General features: G+C 38.2%; 1 protein-coding gene across 1 annotated transcript in view; it reads right to left on the reverse strand.

The window, feature by feature from the left end:
• DNAH5 (dynein, axonemal, heavy chain 5) overlaps positions 1-15697 on the reverse strand; it is a 291357-nt gene that overhangs the window by 203392 nt on the left and 72268 nt on the right. The window contains exons 14-21 of the mRNA XM_012642647.1: positions 13131-13264; positions 8618-8819; positions 7820-8055; positions 5481-5699; positions 4246-4308; positions 3699-3937; positions 2726-2966; positions 869-1068 (exon numbers count right to left, since the gene is read on the reverse strand). Coding sequence (XP_012498101.1) covers positions 869-1068; positions 2726-2966; positions 3699-3937; positions 4246-4308; positions 5481-5699; positions 7820-8055; positions 8618-8819; positions 13131-13264 — 1534 coding nt within the window. The remainder of the gene's footprint in view (positions 1-868; positions 1069-2725; positions 2967-3698; positions 3938-4245; positions 4309-5480; positions 5700-7819; positions 8056-8617; positions 8820-13130; positions 13265-15697) is intronic.

Consider the following 15697-nt stretch of genomic DNA (forward strand, 5'->3'; position numbering starts at 1 on the left):
GATGGTGAGTACATGTGGTGCTTGTTTTTCCATTCTTGGGATACCTCGCTTAGTATAATGTGTTCCAGCGCTTTCCAGGAGTATATAAGAGGTGCTATATCACCATTGTTTCTTAAAGCTGAATAGTACCCCTATATTAAAAGTATTGATGCACATATACACAGGGAATAGAGTGATATTTTAAAGCTATAATAGTACAATAAAATCTAAATGGAATCTATGTTCTACACAATTATCGTACGTTTGAGAGGATCCTGGTGAACAAAAAAATTATTTTGGAAAGTGCAAATAGAAGCAATGAAACAAAGAAGTTCATGTGTCTATAGTTTGCATGTCCAAAATGAGATGGTTTTGCTATTACTGTCAATTAGAAGTTTTAGACTGGCATTGGTCTGTGCTATTTTACTCCTCCTTCAGAATTAAATTCTTTCTCCACCTTGATTTGTCATCTCATTAAAGTATAAATACAAGTAAGAGTTTCTAGTCCATAGTGGTTGGCAAAAATGTTTTCAAATACAATGATTATTCTAGAATTCATAATAATGTTCCCCTGGACTCTGGAGCCCATGGAGCTGTCAGCTGTGCAGTGAAGCTTGTCAGCAGCAAAGTTGAAATGTTCCCAAGATCCAAGTGGCTAATTACATGCTGCTTTATTTTGTCCAGTTGATGGTCTCACACACATCCGCAAATAGAGACTAATGAAATAAAACCAGTGATACACATGCTGAACCAAAGGCTAAAATTAAAACAAGTATTTTCAACATGGAATAAATTGTATGAGTGTGTTATTGTAATACATTTTCTATTAATTTTTCTTGAAATGTTTATTATGGTTCTCAAATGTAAGGGAAAAAGGTGGTTTTCCTACCTGTTGCTCAGTAGAGAACCCAGCAACATCAGGCTGTCTTCCATATTGGCGATGATTTCTGAAGTACTGTCTCCTCGCAAGAGAAGTTCTCCACGAGTTTTAAAGCTGCCAAATGTGAATGTTTTGTTGTTCCATTCATTGATCACTTGCTTCAGCTTTTGCTCAATGTCTCTCTCTTTCACTGCACTGATACAGATGTCCTATCAAAACGCAAGCTCTCGTTTTATTACATGAAAGTCGCACGTCCTTCCTTAACAGTCTAGGTTCAGCAGAGATCCTGTCTTCACTATTTGCTTCATGTGCATTTAAAAACATTTATATTTTCAGATCCAAAATGCAGTATAATAAACCATGTATGAACATGTAGATATTGATACAGGGAGAGAGATGGAAATAAAGATATGACTGAATAGAACCTTAATGTATAAAATTTCCCACCAATCTATGCCAAAAAGAAAGATGACAGAACAGATATGCAACAACCTTTTAATGACAGACTCAAAAGTCAATGTGTTTCTGATTCCCCTCTAACCTCAAACAAATGCAGTGTGAGAGGAACAAATTAGCAGACCCCTCATTTCTCTAGTCACTTTCCCAGTCTCCTCTGCAGCCTTCCCTTCCCCTGGACCAGTAGTCAAGGCCTGCCTTTACCCTCATTTCCTCCCACACTACATTCCCATCTGGACGAGCTCATCTATGCCTGTGCATTCAGTAAACTTTTATATCTCCAGGAAAGACCTACATTTATTTGCCTACTGGACTTTTCTGCTTGGAGTTTCAAGGGAACTCCACACACAATGTGTGAAATATCAAACTCATGCCCAAAATCGAGTTCATGTTCTTTGGACCTTGTCACCCAATTTGAACCCCTTCCCATATTCCCATCTCAGTGGCAAGTACCATCATCCGTCTAGATCTCTCAGCAAGAAATGTAGGGTTCATCCTCATTCTTCTACCATGTTCCCTCCATCACCAAATTCTGCCTAGTTTTACTTCTTACAGAGCCCTTCCCTCTTTTCTCTCCTCTCCAGCTTTACTACCTCCCCTGCTGTCCAATAAACCATTATCTCTTGCCTGTGCTACTCTTAGAACCTTTCAATTGGTTTTCCCATCATTGTCCCCTCATCCTCCTCCAATTCTTTTTCCATATGGCTACCAGAATGACCTTTCCAAAATGCCAACCTAACCATGTCATCCCCTGCTGAAAACACATCTCCCAGATAGCCCCCATTGCTCTGAAGACAAAAATCAATAACATCATCTAGGCCCACTCTAATGCCCTGGGCTCAGCTGTCTCCTCTCTCCCCCACCTTCATACCCCAGCCACACAGGCCCTCTTCTGGCTCCTCGAATGCACTTCAGATCCCCCATGCACAAGGCTTCATCTGCCTGGAATGGTCTTCTTTGCACTTTCTGAGCCCCTCATCTCACCACATGACCACACTCCCATCATCCAGCCAGTCCTGAGCATGCACCCCAGGCTTCCCTACCTTTATCACCCCCAGATAAAACAAACTCCTTTATAACAGGCTCCCATAGAGCAGCATACTTTTCCTTCAATGGTATTTACCATAGCTTGTAACTACATCTTTATTTATATAATTATTGCATCATACTAATCATTTAATGATCTATGAATGCAGGACTGCATCATTATGTCCCCAGCACAGAACCTGCCCCATAGTAGGCACTCGATAAACATTTGTTGAAAGACTTAATGGCTGAATGCCAGGAAAAGAGTTTCAATTGCCTGAGCATACTTTACAGGTCCAACATTCCATAATATAGAAATGTTATCAGACAAATTCCATGAGACTTTACAATCTTCCACCACATCATGCTCTCTACCAACTGTACCTCTATTTCCTCTTTGTATCTCAAAAGAGGTGCCTCCATGATATTTCTTAACTTAAAGGCTTCATTCCCCACATCCAGACTGTGCCCAGTGAGAGCAGTGATCTTTTCCCAGTGCCTCTCCAGCATGGCTTTACTGGACATGTATTCCAACAGTGGGCAACACTCGCTAAAATCATCAATGGTCTTCTTCAGGTCCAGAAAAGCCTGCCAGTCCTTCAAGGCCCGGGGCAACTTCCGACACCTGTGAAAATGAAAGGCCACAGAAATACGAGTTCAGACAATTCAGTCCAAGGTTGTCTGCTAGCATTTCTATCTAAAACAGTTTCTTTGAATACCTATCCCATTTTTAAACTCACGATTCATAGCCTATCTCTTAATGTAATATACTGACTTTTATTACATAAAATTGCTCCTCCCCGTCAGAAAATACTTTTCCAATCCCTCATAACAACTACCTAGTTAGAGGTGTTATTTTAGAGGTTAGAGGTGCCTTTCAGTTCAGTTGAATCCTATAAACATGTATTGAGAACTTACTACTAACAATTACAAAGCATAGTATAGTGTATCAGGCTGTAAACCAAAATATACAATAAATGGCCCTCCATTTTCTTTGGATTCAACACTTAAAATGATGTAGAAAAATCATGGGGTTCTTGCTTTTATTCTGGGAAATCATCTAACATAAACTTCAAATGTGTGACAAGTGTAAAATAAGTGAAGATCAGGTCCCTCCAAGCTACAGAGAAGCCCCTAAAAAGATGTATCCAGGTTTAAAGGATGTGCTTGTCTCATTGTGTACACACAGGGGTAATTAATAAATAGCATTTGACAAGGGTGCTGTCGACAGTCAACAACAATACAGCAAGATGTGCTTTTGAAACATCTGGAGTGAAAACAGGACTTGGCAGCATACCAAAAAAGAAAGCATTTGAAGTTCAGTAGCTCTGGGCATGCTAAGCATTTAATTTCTCACCTGTTCTGGAATTCTAAGAGTTCACTGTTTATTTTTTCGACATTCACTTCTGACCAAAGGATATCATAATAACTATTTACAGTTTCTATGACACTGTTGTACAGAGTGTATATTTTCTGTAGAAGATTTAGTTGCTTTTTTATTTCGAGAAGCTGAGGATACTGCGTAACTGGCAGGCCAAAAAGCTCCTCTCCTCCAGTATAGGTGATGTATTTCCGATAGATATTATCAAATTGATTCTAATAAAAACACAAATGAAAACTCATCAAAATGATTTACACATGAACAAACATGCAAGTGAAAATGAAAGATTGGCAAACAAGCTGGCCAGAGATGGATGATCTCTGGGCACATGTAAATAGAAGAACAAAATGTGTATAATTAATTCATAGAAACCATCTCTAATTGTAACCACACAAAATCATCTTTTTTAAAGTGTAAGTATGTACTATATTCCACAATAGGCCTCTCTGTCTTAAAAAAAACAAAAATATACATGCGTTTAAAATACAACAAAATTTTATTGTTTAGAAATGAAAAAGATTACCTGAAACATGATAAGTCTATCGCTGGCTTCCTGGGGTTTCAAGCCACTAGCCATTGGACCATTCTGAACAAAAAGTTAAAATAAACATAAATAGAATGAAATGTTTGCATGCAAATTTCATGAACTCAAAGTATTTGAATACTAAAGTTAGTTTTCACACATGTCACGTGCATGATAGGAAACTTGGTTTTGTATTTGTTAAAAAAGATCTCAGAAAGTGACTCATTTGGAAATATTTTTCAAGTCTAAAAAAGCCAACTTAACGCCACAACTTACTAAAGTCAAGAAACTTTTTAAATTAAAAATATTTATTGTTCATTTCTTAGGTGACACAGGCAAAGAGGGGTCAATGTCTATTCTATAAGAAGCACACAGAACGTCTGGTTTGAGCTAAATGCTAATGCCATATAACTCACAGATTTTATCATGCTGATACCTATTTGTAAAGTGGCCCACAATCTTAACATTACAATAAGCTTTTCCCACATTAGAACAACCTAAATATATGGATTTCTGTGCTTCTTCATCTGTGAGTTAGTACATGAATCCAATCTTCTAGCTTTATTAGCTTAGTGGTTTATTGTGCTACTACTTAATAGGTAAAATTTTACCCTATACTCTACATATTTCCCTTCTGTAGCACATTAGAATTGGCTGAAAATGGGTCTCACTGCAAAACATATTCACACTAGACAATTTTGCCCTAAAATTTATATGTAAAATTAAAATACCAACTCCATGGGGGTAGGGGTTCATCTGTCTTGCCCACCGCTAATCTCATCAGCACCAAGGACAGCGCCTGGCACGTAGTCTTTGTGGAACTAAGGCATGCTATGAAAAGGACTATCAGCTGTCATTAATAGAGAAATGGATATATAATAAATGGATTATTACAAAAAAAGAAAAGGACTATTAATTATATAATAACTACATTTGAATAGTATTTTTATACACAAATTTAGAATTCTATCAAACAACTTCAGTACCAAACAAATGATACAATATGAACAGCACTTTTAAATTCATGATTTTCTATCGAAATTATTCTGGATGAACTCTAAGGGGAAGTGATTGTGACAGGGAAATATTTTTGCTCTCATGAAAATAAAATTCCCATTCTTTGGGAATTCCTAGGAAATTTCATGGAATTTGACACATAATTTTTAAACAACTACATTTTACACGATCTATTCACTTGTCCCCAAAAATGCACATAGAGAAAGCCGGAGACATACCAAATCATAGTCCAAATAAAACTGGTGACAGTCTTGAAGGAAGACCTCCACGGCACTAATAAGCTCTTTCCTGAAACTGGGCTGCAGTGCAACTAATTCATTCTGAACTTCCCCGGCACGTGTCAGCAGCTTCTCCCACGCATAGTGCAGTGTATCGACTTTGTCCATCTCTTCCTTTGCTATCAGAAGTCCATATTTGTTAAGCAGAGCATAAGATTCCTGCACAAAAGAAGAAAAACCTAACTTATGCCAGTCAGATGCATAAATCTACACATTTATTAAAGCATTAGAGTGGAAAAACCAGCATGATAGTGAAAACACCCTGAAGTTCTAGTCATTTCACTTGCAATCTGCAAGAGCTTAAATGAGCAACTGAGACATTCAGCTTCACTTTCCTCATCTGTAAAACAGGAAAATTCTCTAGCTGCTTCAAAGTATCTTTGTGAGTGTGAAAAAATATCATCTTAAATGCATTCTGAAAGCTGTAAAATATTATACAAATAAAAAATATTTTTACTTAGGCCCTCAAATTGTATTTGAAGACTACAACATTACATGAATTAAATGAAAAACATAAAACAACTTCTAATATGGAAATTTAAAAAATCAGGATTTTTAACTCTGTCCCGTTTCATTTTGTTGATAAGAGGTTTCAATAGTAAGACACAAGGGAACATTCTTGAATCAGAGCCTGAGCCAAGTCATTCCTCTGAGCATGCAAACTCCAGGACTACTCTCTTGGCTAAAAGATTAAAATGAGGCAAAGAAAAGGTTTTCCCTAAATATCCTTAGCCCATTCTCCCACCATTATTTCTCCCCATAGATGTGAAATGAGTACCGTATTGTTGATTTGGGGGAAAAAATATTAATTTGAGCGAGCACAACCCAGTGCTTTTCTCCCTCTTCCTTCTTCCTCCTTGGAGGCATGCCTATGGGTTACACCTCCATGCCATAAACTGGGTCATGGTAATAGAGGAACCTGAAGCTTTCCAACGCTGCCTCTGATGCATGAGGAAGTATAATAATTCTGGGATTTAGTATTCACAAGCTGACGGTGTGTGTGTGTGTGTGTGTGTATGTGTGTTTGGGGGAAGGAGGCAGAGAATAACTGAGTAGTATGCTAAATCATGTCTTCCAAATAAGTTCTAGCGGTAATAAAGGTTATATTTTGACCTTGACTACCTGACTCTACTTTTGTCTTGACTTTCAAGTGGGAGAAAACAGGATCGTCAGTTACTGCACCTCCTCTTCTAACACCAGGTTCTCCCCAATCCTATGCAAAGAAGGGGATTTTTGACTTAAGGTTTCAACCCAAGAAGAGCACAGCGGGCCCTGTGACCCACCAACACAACACGGCAAAAGGGCAAACATGTAGCAGTCTGTGCCATCTTCATGCTAATGTGAAATATTTCAAAATTCAAAGAGGGACACAGGAAATGTGAGATTGGAGTCTGATCTTGACCATCAGAGTATAAATCCAGACATTCAAAGTATGATGTGATGAAAAGACAGTGATCTTACATCTATAACTTTTTTAATTTGCTACAATACTACTAGTCTCATTTAAAAGAATAAATATACTAACTCACTTCTGGTAAGACACTTTCATCTGGGAAAAAAATAGTATGATATTGTATAAAAACAAAAGTGGTGTTCAACGCTGATCAGATTGTATAACTTCTTTGCCCCTCAGTTTCCTTGTGTGGAAAGTGGGGGCAGCAGTGAGGATGAGATGAGTTAGGTACATATGGACATACTTAGTGCCCATCCAGGTCCTGTTTACCAGCCAGTATTTCCATCTCCAACTATTGAGAATGTTGGCCAGAAGGACTGCCACTCTCTCCTTCCCTGGAAAATTATCTTAGCCAAATGTGAGCCTCCTTGTGGGGAGATTATGGTCAATGACCCACTGACTTCAAGTACAAAGGGGAGTTCCCCTTGCATCAAGGTGGGACCAGCTGTGTGGAACAATTCATGCTATAGAGCTCCCCATGGGGCAGAGTGACGTTAGTCTACAGCTGAAACCACATCCTTGCTTAGCTTTTCTCCACATACTTTCCTGTCGCCCTCACTCCTGTTTTCTGCAGAGCACTCATCAATAAATCACTTGCACAGAAATCTTCATCCCAATTCCTGCTCTTTAGGGCCTTAGATGACATATAAAGGTGAGGACTGACCCATCCTATAGGGGTTAGGTGTTAACATTGCTGAAATCACTGTTTTTAGGTTTCGCACCCATTTGGTGGTACTAACCTCCAGTCCCAACCTGGTCCATATTTCAGCTAACAGCATCCAACATGTGGGAATATTTCTAGAATGAACAAATGATTATCAGTTACCTCAATAGGTCCTACTTGAAAGTCAACTGAGATTTGCTGTTCCCTGATGTCTTTCAGTGCTGTCATAGCAATCCGAATATCATCTAGGTCTTTAATTTGACGATTCAGTTTTTTATTGAATTCTTCAATGAGTGTAAAAATGTTTTCCATCTCGCTCCTGTATTTTTTGTTACAGTGGCGTCCAATAACGACCATCCAGGCCCTTGTCTCCGTGGTCAGGGCGAACTTCAAGTCAGCTGTAAAACCCAAATGACTTCGGTTCAATCTGAAAAACTTGAACCAGTATAAAAGGGCACAGTGCCACTGTTCACTAAGAGTAAATACTTTGCAGGTTATAGCCCTCTAATCCATGAAAAATCAAACTGGAAAAAAAACACACTTTCTCCTAATCATTACATACACATTCATTTTATAAAGTTTGTTTTTATAATAATTCAAAACACATTTCAAAATGCTAAAAAGAGAAGCACATAACAAAATCCTCTGAGATAAGCCTCAAATGTTTATTGTCGTTATTCCTTAAAGAAAGGGTAAATTTTAATTCCAAATACAACATACTCATCCCTTTCTCTGACTTAGCCTTTATTTTCAAGGTTTAGCAGCAAAGTGTTGAAAATAGTCCAGAATAAATAATTATACAGAAGGGAATTAAAGACAAATCTACAAATTGGTCTTAAAGCTTGAGGCCCATAAAAGGAAAGTCAATCTTTAAGGTAGGTAGAACTCACTGGAATACTAATCTAGGTAAAGAGAAAACGATACTGTTGAATTTATGTGACTGAAAGAAAATGAACGAACCCGTGTACAGCGCAATGGAGCCCACGCAGATATATTCAGGCTCAGCATTAATTTCCTGCTCTATGTTTTGGAAATAGAGGATCTGGGATTCAAATTCAGAAAGCAAGGGGTTTTGCATAATAAACGTCATAATGGTTTCTTCTTTCTCCTTTTGCCAAACGTGATTGTAGCGTTTGAAGCGATCCATGGATGTCATAACTTCCTAGAATACAAATAACAATGGATTTGTCTCAAAAAGGAAGAATCTGAAATGGCATCATGATATAAGTGAACATGCGCCAATTGCTGGCAGTTTCCATGGATTTATCAAAATGTTTAATTAGTAAACCGGGTGATTAGGTGGAAATGCCACAGAACCGGGACTATATACAATGGTATGGACACTAATCCAGGGCTAGTAATAGTTTCACTATTACCATCCCCAGCCAAAAGGGAGAGGAGTGGTTTGTAGAAACTAGAAGAGAGTCCTCAAAGGCCCTTGGTGACAGGGCCCTCTTGATTGGAGCTGAACCTTAGGTCAAAAACCATAGCCCATGGTCATGCTGCAGGGAGGGTGCCAGGGGGAAAAAATACTCTGAAGTCATTCTCTTCCTCCTCCTCCCCTTCAGATCTCCGTGACTCCTCATTGGTTGAACCCACTAGAAGCCTCAACGGGAAACTACTGATGTGTTTAGGGTCAGACAGTCTGGTGGAGAAGAGTGGAGATGAGAAATCCTGGGGTGGGCTTGGGGCGGCAGCAAACAGAACACAGCTAGCATCAAACCCCACTGGGAGATTGCCTGGAATTGCATAAAATGTATGAATTCATGTACTGGGAATTGACATCTATACAATATTACATCTTCCCATCCAGGAACATAGTACATGTTTCCATATCTTCCAATCTTTTTCAAAAATTCCTTGTTAAGTTTTAGAGTAATCTTCATAGAGACCCCACACACTTCTTATAATGTATGTCCCCAGGTATTCTTCAATAATGTCATCATTGTAAACAAGATCTTCTTCCACTATTTTTATAACTGGCTATGAATGGCATGCAAGTTTAAAACATTGAATTTTTTTTTAATGAGCAGTCCAGTTTTCTTCCAAACATGCTTCTGTGAGATGAAATGGCTTATTTGCAATTGGTAAATAGGGGATGGTGTCAATATAATGGGGAGGACATGTTATCAAATGCTATTTTTTCCAGCAAAACGAATGCTACTGTTTTGTACAAGCTAAAGCAGCAAGACATAGAGGAGCACGTTCCTGTGTGCCACGTCCCCTCCACCACTTCTTCCTTTTGAACTGATTTTGCCATCGCTTGTCTTAACAACGTTCTTTGCACATTGTCCTCATTCATAAGTAGGTACAAAAAACGTGTTCACATGGACGTGAAGAGTGGACTGATAGTTAATGGAGACTCGAAGGCTGGTGGGATGGGAGAGGGGAGGATGATTAGCAATTGGCCAGTGGGTACAATGTATATTATTCCTGACTTGACCACTACACAATCTATACATGTAACAAAATTGCACATGAACTCCATAAATTTGTACAAATAAAAAAATTTATAAAAATCAAAGCAGAAAGAACAAAACAAAAAAAGAAAGTTCTTTGCACAGTTTGGCCTGATCTTTGTAGATTTGAACCTTGTTTCCATACATCGGCAGCCCCAACTGTTCCTTATATCTGTAATTACTATGGCGTTATTAAATGTGTGAATATTTTACTATGATTGCTAGTTTACTGTGATTGCTATTGTTTTTGTTACTGTTCTGATTATAAAACTGCCTAGGTTTGGGTTTTATTGTGTGTCTGCCCCAATACTGTTTTTCTCATAATCCCTATTATTTAATATTAAATGTGCAACTTCACAAAACAGGAGGATTTTCAGGAACGTGTTTATGGCATTCTATCAGAAATGCTTATAATTATCTTTCAACTGACTACTAACTTAACTGTTTTGGGGCCATAATATTTTTTCAGATTAGCCTTTTGAATTTACTTGGTAGTAAATCATATCCATAAACAATTAAAATTTTCTCTTCATTTCTCATTCCCTTGGGAATCAAATTTTTCCATTGGCTTACATTATAATATCAGAGTTACATCTGCATGAAAAAAAAAATAGCTGATGCAGAATAGCAAATGCAATTATCTGAAATAATTGAGCATTACGAACAGCATTCTAAATGGTATGATTATTTTAAGTAAATTGCACCAACCTGCACCAAACCAGGAAGTAGTTCCACTCCAGCTCCCACATACAGCTAAAACATCCCTCAGCTCAGAACCTCAGGTTTAATGAGCATTAAGACTTCCCATCCATTAAAATGCAGAAAGCTAAGCCCACCACTGCCTGACCCAACCACAACTGATCCCCTCACATGGGCTGAACTGTCGACATGCATACCAAGAATGCACTGCAAAGACGTGCCACACATATTCACAAATGTATGGTGATTTAGAGAATGAATTACAGATTATTGAAGACTCCTGGAAATGGGTAGAAATTCCAGAATCCTGAGCTCTTTCAATATCTAAGAGCTTACAATATTATAATGATAATAATATCCCCTAACTAAATAAGTTTTAGACTCCTATTTTATCTGAAAGCATCAATCTTCATTAAATTGGAACTTTTAAAGTGGAGGTATCCTAGTCCTTAATGGGAAAATCAGATAAACTACATATGTAGAGCTATTCTGCTTAATTTACCAAGGTTACTTCAATCATTTAGGTTATTAGCAAGGTCATTTTGATCGTTTGGTCCAGTTCAAGCCAGGCAGTGTTACAAGTTGATGGCCAACCTATGATGTGCTAAATGTAGGTTGGATTTACCTTCTGATCCAATCAGTTATGGCAACAAGAAAGGGGCAAGAATCATAGGATTTTCTGTGGTCGAGGCAGAATCATTCAGAAGGGTCTACGGCTGTGGAGGGGAGGCTATGTCTAGTACTAAGACTAGGTATACATATATCCTAGGTATACACTAGGTATACACATCCCAGAAACGATTTGGCCATCTTACAAATCTGGAATAAGTTCTTCAAGTCATTCTAAATACCAAACCTTGCTACTATTTTTTAAATAGGTTTAGCTAATGTTCATTTCTTTACTTTTAAATTTTTTATTTGTATATATTCATGGGGCACAAGTGCAATTTTGCTATGTTGACATAGTGCATTGTGGTGAAGTTGAAACCTTCAGTACCTCCACTGGAACAACCCATATTGTACCCACCAACCTTTCTCCTGTTTTAAAAAAGACGAAAATCCGTGCATTCCCTTCATATAATATAAAAGCAAATGCAATAAAAATGACACAGATATAAGTTTTTGTTGCCAGCACTCTATGTTAATTCAACTGCTAAGTCTTCCCCTTGGATTTTCATCATAGTTGCTGGTTACATTCAGAGAAAGTAATGGACTCTGTTGCTGATATATTTTATTGTATTTTCTATGATTACTGAGACATTTGAAAATATTTCTGAATGTTTATTGTTGTCATAAAATACTCTACTTAACCTTCATCATTTAGTATAGAGCCTAATAAACTAAGTACTAGATAAATACTTGTTGAAGCATGTGAATACTGTCCCTAGGGAAAAATTAAATAAAGGACCTTCGCTATACTAAGAAAGGAAAATTGAAAGTGTGTAGCTGCAAAGACTTCCAGGTCCCTTGGGAACACATTAAAACTAAACTTACCAGTTCCTCACATGGTTACAGTAATGGTAGTTTTCAACGTGTTTTCAAACAAATATAACTTATTCTATCAAAACTGAGTAATAGAAAAGATGTATTTACTGAGCAACAACTATTCCCTCAACACTGAAAAGATTCCTAATAAGTGAACAGGTCTTAGCAGCAATATGAACTAGAAGATTTTTTTAAATAAAAGATGATTTCAGGGTTTTGAGTCTTTTTGACTGCAAGAACAGATTTGCCTAAACAAAAAAGGGAAAGTTGAGAGAGGATCAATTGGAAGAAAACCCTGAAATTACATCCATGTCCAGTACAAGTTTGTATTGATAGCTTTAATATTTTCATTATTCTCAATTTTATCTAATTTCCATCTGACAATATACATAAATTTTCATTTGATATTTTAAAAGGTTTACCTGACTACATAAACACAAAAAATTGACTGCAAATCTTATTCTATTTCAAATATACTACTATCACTGACTCTTCAAAGGTGAATTGTAACACCAGTCTGACTTGTGGTTTGGAATGTATTAGATTTTTTTTAAACTGAGATTCATTTGTATTAAAAGGAGAGGTTAAAGGCATTAAACAGAACACAATATGAGAATAGGAGTAATAGTTTTCTTTCACCTTGCAATCTAGAACGAAAAATCTTCAGTTAAACAAACATTTGCTGAGTGCATACAAGATGCCGTTAGCCGCTCACTGAAGGCACAGTGGCTAAGACCCAGGCTACATGTAGGACAAGCTTGTGGTGTTCACCTCCACACAGGCACATGTTGCAAAGCATGGGGCCCTGGCTCCTGAGTCTTTTGACTTACCTTTTTGGTGGAGTTGATAATTGTGCTAAGCACAGAGACTAATTTTACAATCTCCTTGTTTTCAGAAACATTCTTATAATAGTTCTTGGTTTGCACAGGAATTGGTAAGTTTACTGATGCTATCTCAATGGTATCTAAAAGAAAAAAAAAGAGAAAGGTTTATATTAACAGCACAGGCAATGTACTTTAAAAAGATGAGATTTCTGTAATAATAAAGTAAGAAATTCTGAAAATCTCCTTTAGAAAAGCAATGAAAATAATGGCAGGAATTGTCAATATCGATTTTTCAGGACTCTGGAAATTAGTCAAAGCTTGCAATGATCCAAAAACTGCTTATACAAGAAAAAAGGCTGACTATCAGTAACAACAGCAAACTTTGTGGTGTTTTAACTTTATTCCCATCACTCTTCTCCAGCTATGTAGTAGCCTTGAAAACAGCAGCCTTGAAACCATTGTGGCTGTGGAAACCAGTAGCCTGGCAGTCTCTGGAAGGGTCAGACTCAGTTTGGAGTTCCTTAGGGAGCTCCATGGAATTATCACCATTTGACCAGTCTGGAAGGTCTCTGAAAAAGCCCCATTTGGAGTTTATCTTTATTTGACCTGACTAAGAACTCACTGAATGAAAAGCCCTATCCCCAAGGCATTTGTCAAAAGATTATCAGCTGCTATTGCTTAACTTCACAGCTGCCTGAGGCGATGATATTAGTTGGGACAAATAAGACATTGGCCAAAAAAGTTAAAGATCCAGGGAATGGGAAGAGTGACATCAGCAACACTGTGGGATAAGAAGCTCCTGACTCTCCCTCCACCCACAGATGCACCAAATAAACATCTATTCACAGATCAGTTCCCTCTGAGAGAAAGTGAGAGACCAGTTGAGACACTCCCGCTTACGTTGCAAGCAAAACATATCCACATCAAATAGGTAAGAAAAGTGGAGACACACTCAGACACAGATCCCGCCCTGGACGCCGAATCATAAAATTGGGAAAGGACTCCGCAACACCCAGGTTCTCCCTGTGGAGAGGAGGGTTCGGACCTCACATGCACCACTAGGTCTCTCCAGACCATAGGAAAAAGTGGCAGCTTAATGTGGGTATGTGAGCACCTCCAAGGGCTTTATCCCCCAAGAGCAGTGCAGAGAAGAGGCTTTAAGAACACAGCTCTCTGCTTCTCCTTAGAAGGGGTTTATGCTGTGCATTGAGTGTCCCAACTTTTACAGCTACCTTCCAACAGACTCCATCCTAAATCTCTTAGCTAGGTGAACAGAAGGGACCAGGCATATGTGAGTCTCCCTAGGTGACAAAACGAAGAGGTAGTTTTAAACAAACACGCAAATACTTCCAAGTGCTATACCCTCTTGGAGCACTGCAGAACAGGGTCAAGAATGTGCAACTCTCATTTCTTTCCAGAAGTGGTGTACAGCATACACTTCCAGTGGCTACTTGATGGCCTGGCTTCTAACAAACTTGCATTGGGGAGCTAACAGGGCAAACAAACAAGAGCCCTTCAGCAGCTGGAGCCAGAGCTCAGCACTTCATGAGCCTTCTGTCTGGCTCACCACCATGATAAATCCAGGCCTACCCATTCTTCCTGGAAGGAGTTTGCCCATATACCAAGTGCCGTAACTTCTGTAGCTTCCACCCAAGGGACTGTCTCTTTAAGGACCTAGCTCTGGGATTCCATGGGGCTTTGCCTTCCTGAATGGCCCTAGACCACAGAAAACAAAAATGTGGACATACAATGAGCATCTGTCTCCCCAGGATCAGAGGGTACAGCCTGAACATGAGTGCAGGCATTTGCCATAGATCCTGTTTCTGGCTTAATGCAGAGAGAGTTGGTGATAAATGCCTATGCTCAGCTTCACTGTGAATATAGAAAGAACTGGAACACACATGCAACACCCTGGATTTTCCAGTTACACCTCGATTTCTACCTTACCAGACTGAAGGTACTAACGGAACAAGGCACATCCTAAGCTCCAGGGGGCCATCAAAAACAGAGACAGAAGTCAGGACAAACACAAAGATTTGAGAGGCGTTTTAAAATCTCTGGCCAGACATATTGGTGAGATCCTTCTACACAAGGCCAGTTTGACAAGACTGGGAGAGGTAGTTGTCTTATCTAGTGTGCAGAAACCAACACAGAGAGTCAAAGAAAATGAAGAAGCATGGGAATACATTTGAATAAAAGAACAAGATAAATCTCCTGAAACAATCCTGAGTGAAGTGGAAATATGTGACTTGCCCAACAGGGAATTCAAAATACAGATGGCTTCTCACAAAAATATATATATACAATTTTTGATCAAATATTTTTTCTTTTCAACTTAAGATATAATTTGTAGTTGAACTCATTTTAAGTTTAGAAAATTCTGAATTTTAAACTGTTCTAGGAGGTAACACAATGTTTCCAAATGATATAAAATTGAAATTAATATGATAATGCTTTTTTACCTTAAATAAATAAATAATATTTTACATTGAAGTTCGAGTTGTTTTCAGCTGTCTTTTCCTCCACAGTAACTTTGTTTTAAAGAGGAACTTGCCTCAGTTTCTTCCCCATGG

The sequence above is a fragment of the Propithecus coquereli genome, unplaced genomic scaffold (assembly GCF_000956105.1).
Source record: "Propithecus coquereli isolate 6110/MARCELLA unplaced genomic scaffold, Pcoq_1.0 Scaffold100, whole genome shotgun sequence".
NCBI classification, from domain to species: Eukaryota; Metazoa; Chordata; class Mammalia; order Primates; family Indriidae; genus Propithecus; species Propithecus coquereli.